This window comes from Rhipicephalus microplus, chromosome 10, assembly GCF_043290135.1.
Source record: "Rhipicephalus microplus isolate Deutch F79 chromosome 10, USDA_Rmic, whole genome shotgun sequence".
Taxonomy (NCBI): Eukaryota; Metazoa; Arthropoda; class Arachnida; order Ixodida; family Ixodidae; genus Rhipicephalus; species Rhipicephalus microplus.
Window position 1 is genome coordinate 68,510,193 of NC_134709.1, and position 21,461 is coordinate 68,531,653.

Genomic DNA, 21,461 nt, shown 5'->3' on the forward strand with positions numbered 1-21,461 from the left:
GCAAGAAAGCTGCGTACTTTTTACAGGCTTGGCTAACAAGGCAAAACTGCCTTAGTTTTTTTTTTTTTTCGTGCTTCCTTAGTTGTTTTCGAAAATTCTGCCGTCTGACTTAATTTCAGGCTTGAGCGGTCATCCCGTTCTAAAAATTTTAGCACCGTCTCGTTTGTTTAGAGGGCATTTTAATTTTTTTGCTGTTAATGTGGTTTGCTGTTAAGGTGGTGGTTTGAAGGACCGAACAGTATACATCGGTATGAGTGCATTCGTTTTCTCCAGAGGTCGATCGATCTCTTCCAGTGAAACTGGTGGCGTAGCCCCGCCGCGGTGGTCTAGTGGCTAAGGTACTCGGCTGCTGACCCGCAGGACGCGTGATCGAATCCCTGCTGCGGCGGCTGCATTTTTGATGGAGGCGGATGTAGGCCCGTGTGCTCAGATTTGAATGCACGTTAAAGAACCCCAGGTGGTCGAAATTTCAGGAGCCCTCCACTACGGCGTCTCTCATAGGCATATGGTGGTTTTGGGACGTTAAACCCCACGTATCAATCTATCAATATAAGCTGGTGACGTCTGCCGACGGGCTATGAAAAACTACGATCAGTAGGTTTTCACACTTTCGGGTGCCAAATCATGGTACCGTTAATTTCTACGCTCATCAACTGGTCTGAATCTGCAGAGCTTTTAGCGGTGCTTTCTTTCAATTGCGCATGTAGTCAAGCTTGTAGCTTAGCGTAATAAAACGTTGTTATCGCGAAGGCTATCGATGTAAGCTCCTTGGTAGCTGTGCTGTTTTTTGTTTTTGTTTTTTGACCGTGACATGCTTGTGGTGCTTTTACGAGAATTCATTTTTGTGTTAGCCTTGTGTTAGCTTTATGTTAGTTTGTTAGCCTTGTGTTTTTCCTCAAACGTTTTTTCAGCATGCGTATTTTAGAGGCGTTACCACCTTAGAAATGATCAATTTGCATTGCAGAAAACGTTTCAACATTCGTTTTCATTATTGGTTTTTGTGGCATGAAGTTGAGGTGGGAGCGTTTCATGATGCTAAAACTTTTTTTGCGCCGTGGGTGTTATGTAATAGTATAGTAGTACTGGGATTGTGTATGTGAATGTTCATTTATGTGTAAATTTAGTGCGATTTTTTTCGCAATAAATAACACATTTACGACGAAAACTGTTATGCAAAAGTATATTAGTAGCTGTCGCCACGCTAAGTCCCAACTTTAAAGGCATAATACAGAAAAACATTTTTTCCCGTATCGAGTGAATCACAATTAACCATCAGGGTTGCCGCTTGAAGACGCCTGGTAAGCAAGACAACGCGTGGTAAGAAAATTAAATGTAGGGGGCGACATCACCTTCAAGTTCCTCGTGACGTCACAGATTCTGACGGCATTTGCAATCAAGTTGGTAGTGCACATAGTAATCGGTAAAATCGAAGTATATACATTGTCTTCTGAGAGAGCCGAAAACTTGACACACCCACGTTTCCGAAAATGTCGGTGAGTTAGTTCGACCGGAGCACGAAACAACAACTCATTGAAATCCGTGACGTCACTATCGGAGGTTTCGTCGGGAAATTGAAAAATGAGACTTTCGATATAACTTTGCTCGTCCATTATTATTAGCGTAACGTAGTTTAATTAGCAGCACTCTAGCTGTCACAGTTTGGTTTATCTATTGAATTGAATTGAATTCAAGTTTATTTGTCCTGAAATTCTTACAGGATCGGGAGCAGAGGCTAAAGGCTATATAGCCTGACATGGGGCCTCTGCTCCTAAATACAGTTTGGCACGCAGGCCTCTGAATCTGGCGCATCTATTTTCAGAAATAAATATATAACACAACAAATAACACAAAGAAATAAATAAATAACACAATAAATAAACCATAACACAACATAATTTAGCATGGTCTCTTCACACTATTTCAGGGAAAACATTAGAAAAATCACTTTATCACAAAAGCGTCATCTGAAAAAAAAACGTCAATACAGAATGTAAAATACAGAATGTATTATTAGCGCAACGTAGTTTCATTAACTACACTCTAGCTTTCACAGTTTGGTTTATGAGCGTAACCTTAATTCATGCTTCCCTTGGTGCCCTTTCAAACAGAACTGGTTATTAAGGAGACATAAAGAGTGCAATCATTTTTCGCGTATTTGTAGAGTACCATTTTCGCAATACTGAGAACATCACTGAGAACACGAAGCTTGGTAATCTAGAAAACGCGTGAAAACAAAGTGCCGATGCAGACGCCACCTTGAGATTCCCGCACCAAACTTCGTGACGTAGGAGACTTTGAAGGCGGCGACCAGGTCCTTGTACATTGTACATTGTCATCTCTGGGTTCCATAGACTTAGCATACGAAGTTTCAGAAAATCTTAATCGAGCCAATGTCGCGAAAATACCAAAAATGGGCTTTGTAAATTTTGACGTCACGCTCGGAGAATTCGGCGCGAAATTTTAAAATTTTAACTTCCTTTTAGATTTTCTCCGCTAATAATGAACTTACAAATAGGGAAACATGTGGCATTGGAGTTCTCAGAGAGCAGTTTGTCAATCTAAACTGAGTGACTGTTGCTTCTTAGTGTCCCTTTAAAAAGATACAGATGTCGGCTTATCTCTGAGTGCGTACGGCACTCTACGCTGGAACAAACAGCCGTATGGGAAAAAAAAACAAACAACTTTCACCTGCGCAGCCTTCGGGAACGGCGTCTCGCTTTTTCTTCTTCTTTTTCTTTATTGCACGCCACTAGCCCTGCTTCTTTAGCCGAAGCATTGGAGTGCTTCGCAAGGCGCCTGATCAGTGCTTGTTCGTGGGGCGATATGCAAGCCGCCAATATTTCAAACGTGTTTCGTATAAATAGGAAAAAGTGGAAAAGAGCTTTTTGTATTACCGCACACCTTGTGACTGTATAGAAAGAGAAGAAGCTTGTTGTTGTGCGACACGAGTAACTTATATTCAAGAAGTTTCATATCTGTGCATCTGTCTAAAGCATTCCTTTTTTTTTTCGCCTTCGCTCAACTTCTGTCAACGTATCTCATTTACAATTATCCGATTATTATTATTATTATTATTATTGTTGTTGTTGTTGTTGTTGTCGTTGTTGTTGTTGTTGTTGTTGTTGTTGTTGTGGTCGTCAGCGGCGGCGGTGTTTTGTTGTTGTTGTAAAATGGCTACGCCTTGCAAAATGAGAGCCGTTTAGTTGATGAATTCGTGATGGCAATGACAGAGACGTTGAAATAAAAAGATAATAAAAGAAAGAAAACTCAAAGGTTGCTTTTTGAATTCGCCTAAAACGACTGGAAGGCCAAAGCCATCCGGTGCGGCTATTTCGCTGAGCTGTTTATATTACTCTAACACCGTTTATTGATTCACTTTTGTTTTGTAGCTGCAATCCGAAGTGAAGACATAGCTCGCGTGCACATGCGATATACTTGTTCTACCGCACAACGCGGCGTTGAAGACGTAGAGTTCTAAAGCGTTTGCTTAGTAGAGCGTAGATGTCTATGATGTCGTGAGTTTAGACCAACCTGTGCGTCCTTTTCTTGCTAAAAAAGTGACTGAGTGTCTTGCTTGTCTTGCAGGAGTCCCGACACTTCTACCAGCGCCGAAACCACGAAGCCCACGAAGAAAGCCAGTCATGGTGAGCGATTTCTATTGAAATCTTCTCTCACCTAAGGGCCGTCGCCGAGAACCTCAAAAAATGTTCCTCAAATGACAGTTCCCTGTAGCCTATAGTCCCAGACAACCGCAGTGATAACCGCTGTGCAAACAAAGCTTATTCAACTCAACTTCAAAGGGTCCGTAGCATTGTAAGACATACTCGCACACACTATTATTGGCAATGTTATGAATGCTAGGGAGTCCTCCGGGGTCCGGTGGGGGAGAAAACTGAGGCCCCTTATTTGTTAGCCAACCTTATCCTTACTTTGCGTTTTGCTTATCTCTTCTGTTCATTCAGTGCGATAAACAAAGTACGTCAGTATTCACAAATGGTCTTTTACCCTCCTACCATTTCCTTTCCCTTGTAACACACGTATAGTGTGCAAGGAAGGAAGGAGCAGGAAGGAGCAAAGGAAAAGCAGGGATATAAACCTGTCTATGATAGTAAATTACGTAAATTAAGGATAAGTTTGATTGATAATTATGGGCCTGGAAACCTTACACGGCATTTGTCTTGTACCTGACTGCGTGGAGACGCTTTTACAACGTAAAGGAAAACCTTTTGAAGCAAAGTTATTCTTGTAGCACAGGGGACGATTCAGCTCTTGACCCGAGTTAAAGGGGTACTACTTACGACATCATTTCTTTTCAACGGCGTCCTGCATGTATGGCGAAATGTGCTCATCAACAATAAAACACTTCGAAGTGCAATTCGATGCATCCACGTTGTTTCCTCTTCCGCAACCAGGTGGCGCCGTCGCGACGCGCCTTCACGTGCGACGCCCCCTGGTAAACATGACCAAGGACTCCGGCGACAGCGTGCGCCTCAAGTGCGAGGTGGCCGGGGGCCGACCCGGTGCGCGGGTCGTGTTCCGCTGGTACAAGAACGACGCGCCCGTCGAGGAGGAACGGAACCGGCTCGAGATACGACAGTACCCCGTGGCGCCGTCGTCGTCTGCCGCGGGCCAGGCCGCGTCCTCCGCCGCCGACGGAGCCACTTCCGGCGGAAGTGGACAAGCTTCCGGCCAGCAGCAGCAACAGCAGGGGGCAACCGCCAACGTGCCGGCCTACGGTTCTCGGCTGAGGATCGTGAGCGCCGACGTGCACGACACGGGTTACTACCGCTGCGAGGCCAAGAGTGGCGCCGAGGTGGTCGAGACCACGGGCATTCTACGAGTGTCGGCGGGTGAGCCTCACTGAACAGCTTTACTACACTCGAATTTATCTTTAATATGAGACGGATCCCGCAAACTGTGGGAAATAATGGTATACGAAGCTGTTAGCCAGGAACTTGCCATTGTGCATGGTACGACTTAGAACCTAGTGTTACGAGTCCCCTATTGACGTAACTCTGTAAATCTATTCGTAGTGTGGATCATTCGGCCTTGCCAGACACATCTACTACATCGCGACGCTCAAAGGGTACCTGTCAGTCCAACGTAACATCTCCACTCGCATTAGAGAGCAGACCTAAGTTACATGGGGGGAGTTACACTGCACGCTCTGACGCGCTGGCGTGGCTGTCATAAGCGAAGCGCGTTGGCACGTTCCTGTGGTTTAGAGCAACGCTTCACTCCCACTGGCAGTCACAGTAATGCGTACGCAGCTATAACTACATGCTTGTAAGCACGAATAGTTTAGTCGGCACTAGTCAACCTCAGGTGAGTTGGCCGGTGTTATTCTGCGCTAACGAAAACTTCTCCAAAATTAGCAGTTACTAGTCCAACTGGTGGCGAATGCTTATCTGTCATTATATTACATTAACAAGCACTAGCAAATATTGTACATGGTGTATATCAACGCTAATCAACACTAACTCAGAGTTGGCTAAAGTTATCTAGTTCCAGCCAACAGTAACCTATCGTTTGTCGCTAAGCAAACACCAGCCAGCAATTAGCTCATCCACACTATCCGACAACTGGCGAACCAGGGATGGCTCAACGCGAATGAGCACGGTACGCGTCGTAGCATATGTATGGTGTGACGTGCGTAAGCGTATTATAGATTGCTAGATGATGGAACGACTAGAACGACAACTTTGCTTGTTGCTCGGGACGGATCATGCAGTTCCGGACGCTTCACGTGCGTGCAAGCACGTTTCCGTGTACACGATGTCAATTAAAGACCGCGAGTGCTTCACGGCATTCATATTATGTCGAGATCTGTCATTTATGTCTGTCGTACTTTCTTATTTTGAGGAAAGAGGATGCAAAAAGGAGGAGAGTTTGATCCGCAGTCGAACCGCAAAAAGAAAGGAAAAAAGCTATCTTTCTTGTGTATTAGAGTGTTGTTCTTGCTACTAACACTTGCTTTGCCGAGGATAGTCATTCAAGGATAGACAGCTATACTACACGATCTTTTTATTTGCGCAACAACGTAAGCATGCATATTTCGGCATCCGCGTGTCCATCGCAACATGACAGTTCCGCACAGCCAAGATTCCTCGCGCACTTCTGCTTTTTCACATACTATGGGGCTGTCGTAGTATACGCATCTATGGTATAGCCCACAGGACTCGTAAATTACCGCTGCGTATCACTGCTCATCTCCGACGCAGACGAGGAAATCTGTGTGAAGGGGTGAGCAGAGGCATTCGCCAAGAAGCAGGAGCTCCTGGCTGACTTAGCGACGTCGGCTCCCGCAATCGAAGAAACCTTTTTTGTTGGTCTTGAATAATAAAAGATCTGTACTCGTCCGTCTTCTGCGCACCGATGTGCGTGCATGTCGTAGCATCATGTCGTAATCGTATTTGATCGATTGAGGATATTTTCAATGCATTCGACCTAATTCCAGCATCTATGGCGCATCGCAATGTGTACAGTCTTTTCATCCCTTCCGCTAGAGCGTGGTAGTAAACCGAACGAGCATCTGGCTATTCTTTCCTTCACGTGTCGGTGAAGGAAAGATTAGCCAGATGATTAGCAAGACTCTCATTAGAAAGAATGCATTTAGGGGTTCTTTCTCTGCCACAACTATAATCGCCATCTATCTAATATGCCTTTCTTCAAAATATTGCCGCGAATCTTATACTCAACTCACGCACGGCGTGTGTGCTCTGCGCACGGCATGACATTGCTAAGAGCGAAGTGTGACGAGCGCTGAGTTTTCGAGATAAAAAATGCAGGCTATATTCATAGGAGTATTACTACTGGAGAACAAAAAACAAATTACGCAACTTGTACAAAGTCGCGCATAGTGCTGGGCTAGGGCTTGCTGTTACGTTGCCACAGAAATACGACGAATCCCGTGCACTGTTGACCAAACTGGTTCACTAAAGATTACCGAGGGAACACTTGGACTGCGAACACCGATTAGGGTTCGCACGTTGCGGCTTCTCTTGTTAACCATATGTGCAGAGTGCTTGGGCGGTGACCGAGTGCATGTCAGTTCGTGATTGTAATGGTTTTCTATATCTGCGACGCAAGGCGAACCTTGACTATAACGACTCTATACTGTAAAAGACTCGCCTACATTGGTACAAACTGTTCTTCCGAACATTTTACCGCGATAGTGTTAAAAAGCTCGTTGAACTGAAATTACGGCGCGGGCGTCGGCGGTTGTCGGCGGAAAATTATTGTCTTGTACGTGACATGAAAATTGATGAAGATGCAAATAAAATGAATAATAGCAAATTATAGTCCGAAGGGAGCGAACGCGGCTCGTTTGCGTGGGAAGCCACACGTCTGCCTGTGGGAAACAGTGAATATAGAACTGGAATGACGCATTTCTAGCTAATTAATTGTTCGGCTAATTGGAGGCGGAAACTGCGCGTATTGACGAGAATGCTCAGTCCGTTCTCGTTTAAATACGCGCTGTGTCTCTCCACAGTGAGAGCATCTTCGTCCGCTTGGACGTGCGTTGAAAGTAACTCGTGCTTGACGAAAGCACGCGTTACTTTCTTTGCTTCACAATTCTTCACAATTCAACCTCTAATGTTGCAGTAATAACGCGTGGTACAAGCGTACATTGCCATCGGGCGTGCGAAAATGTGATCATCATAGCGGCTGCGTGGTTTAAAGCCAGCCACCCACTACAAGGGCCACGTAGTGGGCGCTGTTGCGATCGGCCTTTGGGGCACGAATGATTCCTGAGGAAGATCTAGAGGTTGGAGGATGGTGAACTTAACAAAAGGTTTATTTACATTTCGTACATGGTGAGCGCTCTCAAAAGAGCGGGATGGCTCATTACAAAGGGTACGTTCTCCCTAGATCCCTATATCGGGGAACGGGTGCAGATTGCACTATCCATCACATGTCACATACAACTCGTGAAGGTGATGCCCATGTCCAGGTAAACGTCACTCATTGGGGTGTGGTTACTGCACTGCAATGTGGCACCATCGCGGCTGTTCCTTGTCATGAGAGTGCCGCTGGATGAGGGCTCCCACACTCAGACGACAAGCTGCATCAAAAGGGCCCGCTGCAACGAAGTTCAAAAGGGTCTTTCGGCGTCGGGTGCCACGGCGCCTCACTTTCCAGCTTGGAAGGACAATACATGGCGGACTTGGGGTGGTAGCCCTACGGCAACTTCTTGGGACTCGCTCGCTGGATTTCGTGCCGACCGGTTGTGCCCCCGCGATCTCCGATGACAGCGCAGCCCTGGCCGACTGGCTCGCCCTACGCCATCTCCTGACGCCGACAAGAGCTCTCGCTGTGTGGTGCCCCGTCCTTGGACTCCTGCGACCGTGTCCATCTTTCCTGTCTTTTCGTGACTTCCGTATGTGGCTGTTTCTGCGCCTCTCTCTCTTCCTGCTCTTCCTTTTATCTCTATAGCTTTAATTCCTATCCTTTCAATTCCTTCTCCACCCCCATCCCTCGTGAGCTACTGTTGAGGTGTCCTCCCCGTGAGAGACAGTTACGGGGCTCACTTCTCTTCTTTTACCTTAAGAATCACCTTCCCCCCCCCCCCTCCCGCCCGACTTTTTTGACGAAGAAAGAACGCCGCCCCCTCGTCAGCCCAGGCGCCGGTCGTAACACTACATAGCAAGTTCGAAAAGATTTCATGCACTAAGTGTTTGAAGTACGAACTATGGACAGGATATCGCTATCGCTTTCAACTGGTAAAAGTGAAGCCTAAAGGTCCCCCCAGTTTTGTATTAAGGCACTCTTTGGCCAAGCAAGCCCCTCTTGGGCCAGTGAAACCCACATATCATCATCAAACTGTTCTTCAAAGACTTCACTAATTGGAGGAAGGAGAACTCTGGCGTGTACCATCGCGACCTTCTGATTCCCCATTGACGTCGCTTAGTTGCCAAGTTATGCATTCAGAACGCCGAATGCGTTTATGTGCGGCGTAATCCCTACTGTCGGAGGCGGTGCCAATCGCCATGGTAGGCAGCGATGGAGATGGCGCTCACTGCGCACCGCTTCATTGCCAACCATTTTGGTTAACTGTCCAGTGCTCCGATGGTGGTGAAAAACATTTATTTACAAAAGAGAGGTGTAGGACCTCTGTAGAGGCCCCTACAGACTAGGTGGAGTCTCTATTCCGGGACCCCATTGGTTAAAGCCGCCGTCTTGGCTCTCTGGACCAAGGCCTGCTGGGCCTGAAGGTCTGAGCAGCCGAGCAGGGCCGCCTCCCAGTCCTCTCGCCTAGGGTTTGGGTTAGGAGTAATGGCTGCGTTAGCTTGGCAGGCCCACACCATGTGGTAGGTGTCTGCCACCTCCCCACAGTGCTGGCACTGTCCTGTGACCGTAGGGTCGAAATGTTTGACTATGGCAGGACATAGCAATGTATTCGTCTGGAGGCGAAGCAAAATGCGCTCCTCTGCTTTCTTCAACCCCCGTGCGGGGGGAGGGTAGCGGCGATGACTTTCCCGATAATAATAAAGAATTTCCTTATATCGGAGGAGAGGGTAACCCTCCTCATCGGTCTCCATCGGCATTGACGAAGGTAGCCCGGAAATGAGCGCTCGGGCAGCCGCATCTGCAGCCTCATTTCCCCGCAATCCCTGATGGCCCGGTGTCCATATAATGCGTTTCGGATGAGGGTCCGTGTCTCTTATGCAGTTGCGCAGTATTGTCTCGGCTAACGGTGATATGTACCCGGCTGTATAATTACGACACGCTCGGCGCGAATCCGTGATAATATACCGGGAATTACTGTGAGAGGCCGCAAGGGCAATGGCGACCTCCTCAGCCTGTGTTACAGAATACGCCCTAAAGGTTAGCCCATCCACCTGTGTGCCCTCGTGAATAGCAGCCGCCGTGTACCACCCCTTGGAGGTGGGGCCAGCAACGTCCACGTAGTACACACCTGGCTTCTGTCCAAATTGTCGTTCCAGCGCCCGAGCGCGTGCGTCACGTCGCGCTGTGTGTTCATCTCTGTCCATTTTAGTGGGTAGAGGTCGGACCAGAAGGGCTGTGCGCCACAGTTCTGGCACTTTGACCCGTTCCTGTTGTTCGAAATCATGTCTTATGTGCAGACGTGCAAGCAGGCGTTGGCCAGAGTTGGTTTGGGCTAGCCGTGTGTACTGGTTTAAAAGATGGGCTTCCTTCAGCTCTTGGTATGAATTAATCACACCCAATGCCTTGAGACGGCTGTTGGATGTAGAGATCGGAAGATCAAGAGCCCGCTTTATTGCAGTGCTCCGAAGTGCGTGCCTGGGGAACGAGTAAATCGAGACCGTGCGCGCGAAGCGCACGCCAACCGCGCCTCCCGCCACCCGGTACTGTAAAAAAGAAGCGTCTGAACAGCTCATCTCGTGGTTCGAAAGATCGCCAATTCCACTGCAAGTGCCCTTACTTCTTTATTCGCGTCATAGATGCCAGAAATAAGCGTTCAAAGACAAAAAATACCCCCACCCCCGGTCCCTATCATAATCAGCGCCGCTAAATGTTTCTGTCGATGACCTAGGCCAATTATATGTGTAGATATTTATTTATTTATTTATTTATTTATCATTGAGCGCATCGTGAAAGCAGTTCATTGTATGTTGCTGAGCGGGAAAGTTATGTTCCAAAAAATCGTACTTGGTATAGTGGTTAGAATTGTCATTTAATCGTGCCTAATAATCAGTGAAGAACTTAATGACTCGGGTTGCGTGGAGAAGAGCCGCAACGACAGCGTAAGCGAACGTGAACATGATCGCTCACGCAGTCCAAGAGCCGGCTCCACCAACCACCCTTCTTCTCCTGCCCTCCCCCCCAACACTAGCTCGTCTCCGTTGCATTTTATATAGCTGGTTTATTGTTTATCTTCTTCTCCACTACAAACCAACCCCGAGCCTTCCCAGCTTGACACGCAGCAATGCGATTCCTTTCAGCGATCGAACGGTGGCCTCCCGCATCACGCACCAACTGGCGGGTCTATTCCGCGACCCACACATCCCCGTATGATAGGCGGTGACTCATCGCACATCGAAGCGAACCTTCAATCGGACCCCCTGGCCGCGTATACACCTGACGATATAGGTGCGTCTCCCGTGGTAGAGGATGGGGACACGGATAGAAAAATACGGCGACGCTGAATAGCAGTAAAGCCACGTAGGCGATGCCGCCGACCTGCCTGTCTTCTTTTCTTCGAAGTAATCTATGCGCATATGTCAAAGCGTCGCGGACGCAACACGTGATCCATGGAAGGTGCGCCTCCCTCCCAGCGGCTGCAAAGAGATCGATCGTCCCGCACACACACTTGATGCGCTAAACATTTGAAAGAAAACGAATAAAGGAGGGGCGGCGGGGGCTTATGGTTCGCTGCTCGCTTAGGAGTATGCCACCTTTCTCGGCCTAGGAAGCGGGAGTAAGTCTGGCGACGACAAAAAGTTGTCGCGACGGGACGCGTCTGATTTAGGTGGCCTATTGGTCGATAGGAAATAATAACGTCAGCCGTGGTGGTGTGGTTCGGACGTGTGTATAGGGCAGGCTTGTTAGGAAGCTGCTGGTAGACGTGTATGGTCCTCAGTTTGTCTTCTTTTGCGGACCAGTTTTACAAGAACTAGCCCGTATATCTGGCGAGCCGCAGTGATTTAGGAACGCTTGGAGGGACGCGATATTATACGCTTGTTTGGATGGTACGATCGTATGTAAAAGCAATAAACGGTCGTCCACCCTCGCGTTGCAGCGCTGACCTGTCGATCCCGAACCAATGCGAGTGTTAAATGCGAAGCATTTCTTAGCGTACTTCGCCGGCTTTGAGCGTATCATGATTTACATTTCACGGTCTTGCTGCTCTTCCGGCGGTTTCATTCACATGACATGTTGCAAAACTGGTATGGTATGTCATGATTACATGGCGAACACAAGCGAATGACCCTAACATGAAAATCATGGCATGCGTGTCATGTAACAACATGACTACATACCACGCTCATGATACGCTCTCGGCCATTTCGCTAGCGTTACATATACCATATATGGTATTACAATACGTGAATGGATGGCGAAGGTATGTGACTGGTGCAACAGTCACATACCTTCACATCATGAGGTGCGTGTCATGTGAGAACATGGCTACATGCCACAGTCAAGGCGCCAATACGCTTCGACGTGACACGGCGCGCGCGCGCCGGCGTTCGTTTCGTCACGTCACGCCGGCGTTGCCACGCCAGGTGTTGGTCCTGCCATACTCGCAGGCGTGCGCTGCGTTGTTTTGACGCATGCGCGTTTCAGCGCGTCCTGCGTCCCCCCGTCTTGAAAAGAGGCAGACGCAATGTTGTCTCGGTAACGCATTGGCGCCAAATGCAGCATGTCGCATTTCGTGCCGGTTGCCGTCGGGCCGCGCCGACGGACGGTGGTCGCGCTTGGCGTCATACTAAAGCGTGCTCGCGTTTTGCTAAAGTAGTGCCGCTGTGCCCAGCGTGTGATTGCGTCAGCGTTACGTTGGAGTATATTTGGCCCTTCGTTATGCACTCCAGGCCGTTTCGCTAGCTCCACATAGACTAAATTTGGTGTTACGTGACGTCAATAAATGACGAAGTTATATGACTGCTGCAAACATGATAATCTTGAGATGCGTGTCATGTAAGAACATGACAACACACCACGCTCATAGCGTGCTCGCTGCCGTTTCACTAGCTCCACATATACTAAATTTCGCATGACGTGACGTGAATAGATGACGAAGGTAAACAGTACGTTCAAACATGATAATCATGACACGGAATGCGTGTATGGCGCAATTTGCCTGCACCTCGTAACGTTGTGGAGATGTTAAAGTGGCCTAACAACCTGCCTCATTCGTGCTTCGCATATCATCGGTTCCCTCTGTACGTGGGATCTGCCAATTTTTTTCCTGAACCGAGTGTCAAGCTTTCCGAGAAATTCTTGATAATTTCTATTGCGCTTTGGATTGCAAGCGACTAGGCGATGACTTTCTCCTTACATAGACATCGTGAATAAGTAATTTGCCACAAGGATCGTACGCTTTACTGTGCGCTATAGGGCGCGTCGTCTGCGCCTCAAAGGGAATGCTGCACGAGATCTGTAAAAGGCGCTATCGAAACAGGAACGACTCGATTCCACCGGTCTCTTCTGCCGTTTCTTAGGGTACATATATTTACTCAAACACAATGAAGCCATTGTATGCTGTGGATGCGCTTCTTGTTTTCAGTCCTTTCTCGTCCGCGTTTCAGTGGCGCCCACCTCTTCGATGGATGCGTACCAACGAGCTCACCTTGAAACCCTCTTCACTGTCTCTGCCGTCCTCTACTGCACTTCCCGACCTTTTTGTGGTGAGGCTCCTTAGCGTCGAGCCATTTCCGCCGTCCGTTGTGACACGTCGGGACGATGACAATAACGGTGACGACGATGAAAAACAAGCGCGTTCTGGACCGCATATTTTCTTTCTGGCATTAGAAAAAAATAACGATCGAGAAAACGCTCTCCCCTCCCCCCCTTCCGCGAAAGGCCCTCGCCGAGTTGACTTTTAAAACAAAACAGCATTGTATGTTCTGTGCACACGCGTGCGCAGAACATGAAGGTCCCCTGTCACCAAGTGATTTACTCTTGCACGTAACCTAGATGCTCACTGTCAATCATGAACTCTCGCTCAGCTTATTCAACGTCGTAGTGTTTAACACATGACCATTCTCAACTGATGATGGCTGGGCTCTTTGAGATGAATTATTGAGCATTGCTGGCGACATCATCGCCTGTATAATAATAATATGTGAGGTTTAACGTTTCAAAACCACGATGTTATTATGAGACTGACGACGCAGATGATAGCTGCGGAAATTACGATCATCTGGTGCACTGACATCGCACAGTACAAGGGCCTCTACCGTTTCGCGTCCGTGGAAATGTCACCACCACTGCTGGAATCGAACTCGCGACCTCCGGATCAACAGTCGTGCACACTAGCCACTGTTCTACCGAGGCGGAATATACCGAGTTCATAGTCGACAAGTGACAGCGTCTTTCGCTTCAGATAATAAAGAACTCGAGGTACGGATCTCAGTTCGGAACAGCTTTATGCTTGAAAGAAAAGAGCCAGGTGCATATGTTGTCAAACGGGGATCGTCAACCTTTTGAGGCAGAAGGCCAAGTTACACGAAACGACACGAAAAAGAGCGGTGGGGGGGGGGGGGGGGGGGCTTGGCAGAGAAAGAAAAATATTCGGTGAATTGACTATAATGTTCCCCTAGTTTGTATAGTTTAGGGTGAATCACAGAGTCGAATGCTTCGGGAAAATGTATGATAATTACATCGACCTGTACGCTAAAATGCAATGCTTAACAATTTCGTCGATGAATCCAACCGGTTGTGTTACTGCACTTGCACCTCAGTGAAAGCTAGCTACGTTGACAGTTACCTAGTATATGTTGTTACATTCCAGGTAATCCGACATATGTGTGTATGCGATATGTTCAAGCAGTTTATTACAGTGACTAAGATAGAGAGATTGGTCGGCTCTTCTTCGCCACTCCATCATTTTCATTCTTAATTTTTTTTTTGGGGGGGGGGGGGAGACTTTATAACTGGTCCAATTTGCGAAACTTCTGCTCTATTTCGCAGTAAAATCAGATCAACAATTCCTTGAAACCCGTGGCTCGCTGCAGGAATGGCTTGTTTTAAAAAAGTCGCATAATTGCTATCAGGGACATAACCTAAATCCTGCAGAGCACTGCAATCGCCTAATGCGAGTTTTGTCCATTACAAAACGACACCAGTAGGGATACCGGCATATCGAGTGTCTTATTAAATGTCCACAGGCTCAACAGATAACATAACTCGGTAATTAATTTTAAACTCATAGGTGGTACCGGCGGGCAAGTTCGTTGTAAATTGCTCGGGAACAGCAGGGGAACATTTTAAAAACATGAACAAAAAACCAGAAAAAGAACATTGCTCCACGCAACACGGGCAGTCGTATTCGCTAGAACTGATCACTTTCTTTCAAACGCAATCAATCTGATTGAAGTTATTCCGTGCTCTATCTTGTAGAGCTCCACCTTTAAGTTCACTTTTGAAAAGGCGGTATCGGAGCTAATACTGAGCCAAGTAACCTTCAACAATAGTAATGGGTGTTAAAAAAATTTACCCTACAGTAACATCAGCGCAATCTCTTCTTAGCGTAAGCGCCTTGGAACTTACTTAGCCGCCCATTATCTTCGCTTTAAACCGTATATAAGGGTCAAAAGGAAGACGATAAAGAAATAACTCGCACCGTCGAAAAACAAAGTGGCTCAAGGAGCCTCACGGCTCCGTGAGCTTAATGAAGGAGCACGCGTCAGCGACCCTGCTCGTCCATGCGATAATCTCCGTACTACATCACGCGAGCTGGTCCTCTCATCCTCGGTGTCCCTCTGTCGGGCTACGGAGATCGTTGAGGCGACCAAGAGCGCGGGACCATGACGCTGAAGAGAGCTATCTTCGCGAGGCCCACGCTGTTCCCGCCGATCGAAGAATCCGTGGCCGTATGGAGAAGGCGATGACGGGTGATTTAGCACGGCATACTGCTAATCACCGCCGCTGCGGCGCTAAGCTCCGAAGCGAAGAGCGTTCTCCCGGGTGCAACGCCTGCGAGAAAAAGTAGTCTTGCCTGCCAATCAGAGCGCGCAAAGCAGGCGACCGGAAACGACGTAGTGGAAGGGCCGCTGTGCAGCTTGAAGAGCTTTAGTGTACCATTCCTTGTACGGCATTTCGCTTCAGTGTGTAATGACCGCAACCCTACACTACAGTCTCGCGATTATGTCAGCATTGATATGCATTTGATGTTATAGCAGGCAACCGGAAAGGATGTTGTGGAAGGGCCACTGTGCAGATCGAGAGCGTCAATGTACTATATCTTATAGCATTTTGCTTCAGACTCAAATGAACACAACGCCAACACTAAATAGACTCGCGATTGGTCAGCAATGAAATACTTTCGGTTTTATTCAAGGCAACCGGAAATGACATAGTGACAGGACGAAAGAGCGCTGTTAAGTTCGAAATTGTGTGTAAAATGTTTTATTGGTGATTTATGATTCATATGTGGGGTTTAACGTCCCAAAACCATCATATGCTTAAGAGAGACGCCGTAGTGACGGGCTCCGGAAATTTCGACCACCTGGGGTTCTTTAACGTGCACCCAAATTTGAGTACACGGTCCTACAGTATTTTATCCGCAATCAAAATTGCAGCCGCCGCAGCCGGGATTTGATCCCGCGACCTGCGGGCAGCAGCCGAGTACCTTAGCCACCAGACCACCGCGGCGGGGTGTAGAACGTTTTGCAGCTCTCTTGTAAGTGCACTAATGACCGTGACGGTAACACTGAAATCCCACGACCTGTCGGCTATGAAAATGAGTTTGACATTATTTCGCTGAAATATTACGGCTAGATAGTGGTCTTCTGCCTACAGCAGTACACATGTCAGCAATGTAACGACTGCACACAGTGCACCAGAAACATTAGTTTGCTTCATTCGAATTCTTTAGGTGACAATGTCGTTTCGCCTGTTCAATTCTCGGTGGCCATTTTCTTCTATTCGTCTCCCGAATCACCTTAGCAAGGCAATGTCATCAGTGAATCCCAGGTTATTAACGTATTCTCTACTGACTCATATCCCCAACTGTTCGTAATCCAGGTCTCCGAAAACGTTCTGTATGCATGCGTTCTACAGCACCGAAGACGTTGTGCCTGCAGATCCTGTCCTTAGATTGAACTTTGTGTCATTTTATCGCTTTTCGTTAGATATTATACTCGCTACGAATTTCTTAGTGCACGCAGAGCCGTCTGTTGCTGCGTGCAGAGCCCGCTCCGGTATCTTAGCTTACTTGTTGTAGTGCTCACTTGGACTTGAGACTTACGACGCAAACTTCGCAGCAAGACCTTCATACAGAGGAATTAAGAAGACACATTCCTAAGTGTTACGAGCGATTTCTTTACTGCAACTGTTCCCCTTATTCCAAATAAATAGTATGAGCTTGGTGTTAAAAAAAATGCCTACCACGAACGCGATTGTCTCCGAATTAGCGGAGGCCCAGCAGATGCACCTCTTATGGTCTCCTACCACGAGGTCACCCGACGTTTCCCGCCAACCCGCTGAACGAAGCTCTCGCATACAACTCGGTACCTAGCGATATGAACAGGCTTCTCCGACTTGTGCTGGCCAACCTCACAGCCCTAATACAATCCCCTAAACAACGCCGCTTTTGCGGAGAACCCAGGTACCCACAACATACAGTAGGTGGCTGCAGGCAATATCCACAGAAACCTGCTGTTGCTTTCAGCATTCATGACTTTTGAGAGAGAGACTTTGTTAGTTCAAATCTCGATGACCAGCTAAGTGTGGTCGCGAGAGCGCAGCGCGCGGCCCGACTTCGAAGGCGAGAACTATCTTCTCAGTCGATGTATTGATCCTCTCCAGCCTCCCTGTGAAATCTCGTTGCAGCACATTTGGTTTCGCACTGCCTTGGCGGTCGGCCCGCCTTTAAGCACGCGACAATGTCGCGTGATGACGTCATCGTCTGACGTAAAAACATTTCTCGGCATGTGACGTCATCACGTGTTGATGGTTCCCTTTTCTCTCCTCGCGTATCTGCGCACAGCACGGCGCCGAACATCGGTTCCAGTTGCGTCAGGAAAAGTTACGACGCGCGCACAGGGTCGCCCTAGTAGTGTCCACGCTCTGCCCGCAGTTCACCCTGGCTTAGGCCACTCGGATCAGTCGCTCCACCTGTAGAACCGGTTACTGTAGCGATCGGGCTATGCCTTGACCCAGCGAGTCATTTGCCACGCCGGATTAGTGCAAAAAGGACAGTCTCGCCACGTCTGGACGGAGGAAGCAACAGAGGCCGGCCCCACGAGACGTCGCCTGCTGACTGACAGCGGCGCCAACGGGATGGAATGTCGCCAAAGAGGGTTTTGGAGCCGCCACTCTATCTCCTGCCTGGGCCAGTCACGCATCGTTAGCGCGTTAACCGGCAGACGACGACGGCGCTGGTCAAAGGGCTCTCCCCAGAGGAATCCACGAACCGGGCACCCCTCGAAAGAGCGGCGCTTCTTTAATCCATTGTCAAGTCGCCGATCGGCTGACTGCCTATGCCCGCCAGGCATTGTCCCAGAGTACGAGACGTAGTGTCGCCAAGACGCCATCAAGAGGACAACAGGGACGGCGTCTTCCTGGGGGAGACCGCGGCGGCTGCCGCGGATCGCCCCGCTAATTGAGCGAACATAATCGGCGGACCCTTTGAAGTATGCGGCCAGGATTGGGGGCACTCTCGACTAAAGGCTCACACACGACGAGGAAGAGCCCTGCTGGCGCCACCAAAGTGCAGTGTTCACGTGGACCTTGCATGCTCGCCCCCCCCTCACCTGTGTGTGCGTGATTGGTGGTCGACTCGTAGAGGAGGAGCCCGACAGGGCATAAAACGACGCGGCAGAGTGCTGGACGGCTCTCTGAACCTACCTCTGAACTATGTAACGTTTAACCACCACGCTCGTGGTTTGTGAAACCACTATTTCTTCTCTTCTCTTCTGTCATCTCGACAACTCCCTGTAAAGATGTAAATAAATCCGTTAAGTTTGCTCAAAGCTCTCCCCTAGTCCTTGGCTCGACGGAGCGACGGCGATCGGCCCCGCTACCCGCAGACTGCGGTCGCCGCGACGCGCAACATTACCCAAGCGCGTCATACAGAAGTGAAGACATAAAAAATGGCAGCATATGCACAGAATGAATGATTAAGCGTTCGTCATTCCGTCCGCGCGTCCGTCCGTGCGTCAGTCCATTCGTACGTGCGCCCGTTCGTTCGCCCGTCCGTCCGTCCCTTTGTCTGTCCGTATGCTTGTCTTTCCGTCCGTGCGTTCGTCTGTCCATCTAGTGAACTCTTCCAAGTATCGCCATCTCGCTTCTTTTTATCACATATTCATCATATATAAGTACCGCCATCCAGCGGACAATCCAAGGACTAAGCGCGAGTATGTACCGCATTTCAGCTCTCAGCGCTTTGTTAACACCGAGAGCTTGACAACGACGCCGTGCTAGGTGTTTCGTAACATGCGGACAAGCGGATAGGTGTCTAAGGGCGAGTATGTGCCACTGGTATGCGGTTATTATGTGCCCCAGGTTACGCACTACGAGAACGGAGCACGCACAAGCCACGCCGTAAGGAGCTTCGCCTCTAAAACGGCTCTTCCCGCGCTTCTTTAATCGCGCTCAAGAGCATCGTCTACACGGCGAGAGCTGTCGCACTCGCCGTGTATTTACTACCTCCGTTCGTCTGCAAGCGTGAACGTTGCGGAAATTCGAGTCTTCCAAAAATACCAAGCCTTGTAAGGAAATACCAAGCGCTTTGTTCTTTTGTCCGACACACACGCACACATCCAATCACAAACACAAACACACACACGCTGAGTAATAGCAAAGGTCACGCAAGGAAAGGAACATTTCGTTCTTTTTTTTTCCCCTAACGATAGCATCGAGATCAAAAGAACTCTTCTCCAACGATCGCGTCGCCGTTACATAGCATTGCCGCGCAGAATTCCAACAGTGGAGAACGTGTCAGCCTCAAATATTTGCCGAAAACTCGATACGCCTTCCTGTTTTGCCCTCCGCGACGCTCTTCGATTCCTGTCATTCCGTATCTCGAACGTGCCTTTTATTTCCTTTCTTTTTCTTTTTCTTTATCGGTGCTTCAACAGTTCGCGTCAGCTATCTCGGAGAGTGAAAGAAGAAAATGATTGGCGCCCAACGAAGATTCGGCTAGCCGAGAAATTCACTCGGAATTTTTCTCACCTCGAGCGAGAAAGGCTTCCGCTCCGGGCGAAAGGCGTGCCGAGTTCATCTTCACATCCGCGACGAAGTGCGAGCCTTTCGAGTCGAACGCGAGACATATAAATACAGTTGTCGCAGTAAGGAAGGTGTCACACAGTGTTGGAGTGAAATGTAATAGTGGCGAGCACCGGAAATAAGATTCTCGAACGGGAGCCGTCCTTATCTATCTCGGTGCGACGTGTTACGTTATAGTGGGCGTACACAGCGAGAAACGCATCAAATATACACACACGCGTTTTGGGCGGTTTCATTCTGAAATACAAATAAGAAGTACCCAGCTGCGAAGTACTTTTCCGGCTCTCGTGTTCGATGTAGGCAGTAGTCCGTGAGATCGCTGATCGATCCTCTGTTGTCTACCTTTTCTTTTTCTTTTTCTGAAAAAGGAAATCTCGTGTTGAAACGCAATAAGAGATCTAATTCACTTAGATCGTGCGCTACGACACTTCGCTAACTAGTATTTTCAGCTGCCCGTTACGGAAAACCACGAGCGAAAGTTTCGACAGGCGGAAAGAAGTTTATTCGTGGTGAGGATTCGAGGAATGATCGAAACATCCTGCTACACAGGGAATGATTGATTTGATTGATTTGTGGGGTTTAACGTCCCAAAACCACCATATGATTATGAGAGGCGCCATAGTGGAGGCCTCCGGAAATTTAGACCGCCTGGGGGTTCGTTAACGTGCACCCAAATCTGAGCACACAGGCCTACAGCGCTTTCGCTTCCATCGAAAATGCAGCCGCCGCAGCCGGAATTTGATCCCGCGACTTGCGGGACAATGGTCGAGCACCTTAGCCACTAGACCACCGCGTCGTGGCTATACAGGGAATGCCGTTAATTAGGCCAAGTGCACGAATATTTACGAAATTATAGACGTCGGCCGTCGTCCAGTTTAGCTACGTCGACATTCGAAAAAGCAACTGCAAATGCAACTCACGCACAACTTATACCCGAATTTTAAGACTCTATATGTGGAAACAGGGAGATAATGAAATTGATACATTGAGGTACAACGATGTCGCAGCAAGAACATGATCCGGTTTAATCAGTGAGATGTGGCATAGGTGTTTTCCCTTCAGTCGGCGTAGTCATGATGATGATGATATCTAACACGGTGAGACGGGGGATAAGTGTTTTGCCTGCAGTTGGCGCAGTCATGGTGATGATGATATATCTAACACGGTTAATAATGTTACCGGAGCGTGAACTGAACAGTTGTTTCAACTCAGTATCCAAGCTTATTTTGTGCGTTATCCGAGCTATCTATGTCGTTCTAGCTGTTGTTAGAGTTTTGCGTAATCTCTCGCGTTATGTTCGGAATGCTGCCAAAACTTGCACCCCGTGTTTAGTATGGCCACAGAGCACGACGTGTGCATACGGTCACCGCCAAAAGTTTTCGAAGACCTAGACCGAAGAATGAAGTCGCAGTAATGCTTTACTGGCTCCAGTCGCAGAAGGTCGGACAATCGACGTATGCCCGTAATTCCGACGTCGATTTTAATATGTGTAGTCAAATAGACGACGATGCTGAAGAAATGGTATAAGAGCGCGTTGAGAACTGCCACCTGGAGGGGCACAACACCTGCCTACTTTTTCGGGA

General features: G+C 48.4%; 2 protein-coding genes across 2 annotated transcripts in view; one reads left to right on the forward strand and one right to left on the reverse strand.

Annotated features, from left to right (window-relative positions):
- Positions 1 to 21,461, reverse strand: part of Trs31 (trafficking protein particle complex subunit 31) — a 587,499-nt gene that overhangs the window by 483,290 nt on the left and 82,748 nt on the right. The gene's annotated exons all lie outside the window — the stretch shown is intronic.
- Positions 1 to 21,461, forward strand: part of LOC119181246 (tyrosine-protein kinase transmembrane receptor Ror-like) — a 349,304-nt gene that overhangs the window by 277,057 nt on the left and 50,786 nt on the right. The window contains exons 3-4 of the mRNA XM_075875786.1: positions 3,586 to 3,644; positions 4,413 to 4,850. Of these exons, the coding sequence (XP_075731901.1) occupies positions 3,586 to 3,644; positions 4,413 to 4,850 (497 nt within the window). The remainder of the gene's footprint in view (positions 1 to 3,585; positions 3,645 to 4,412; positions 4,851 to 21,461) is intronic.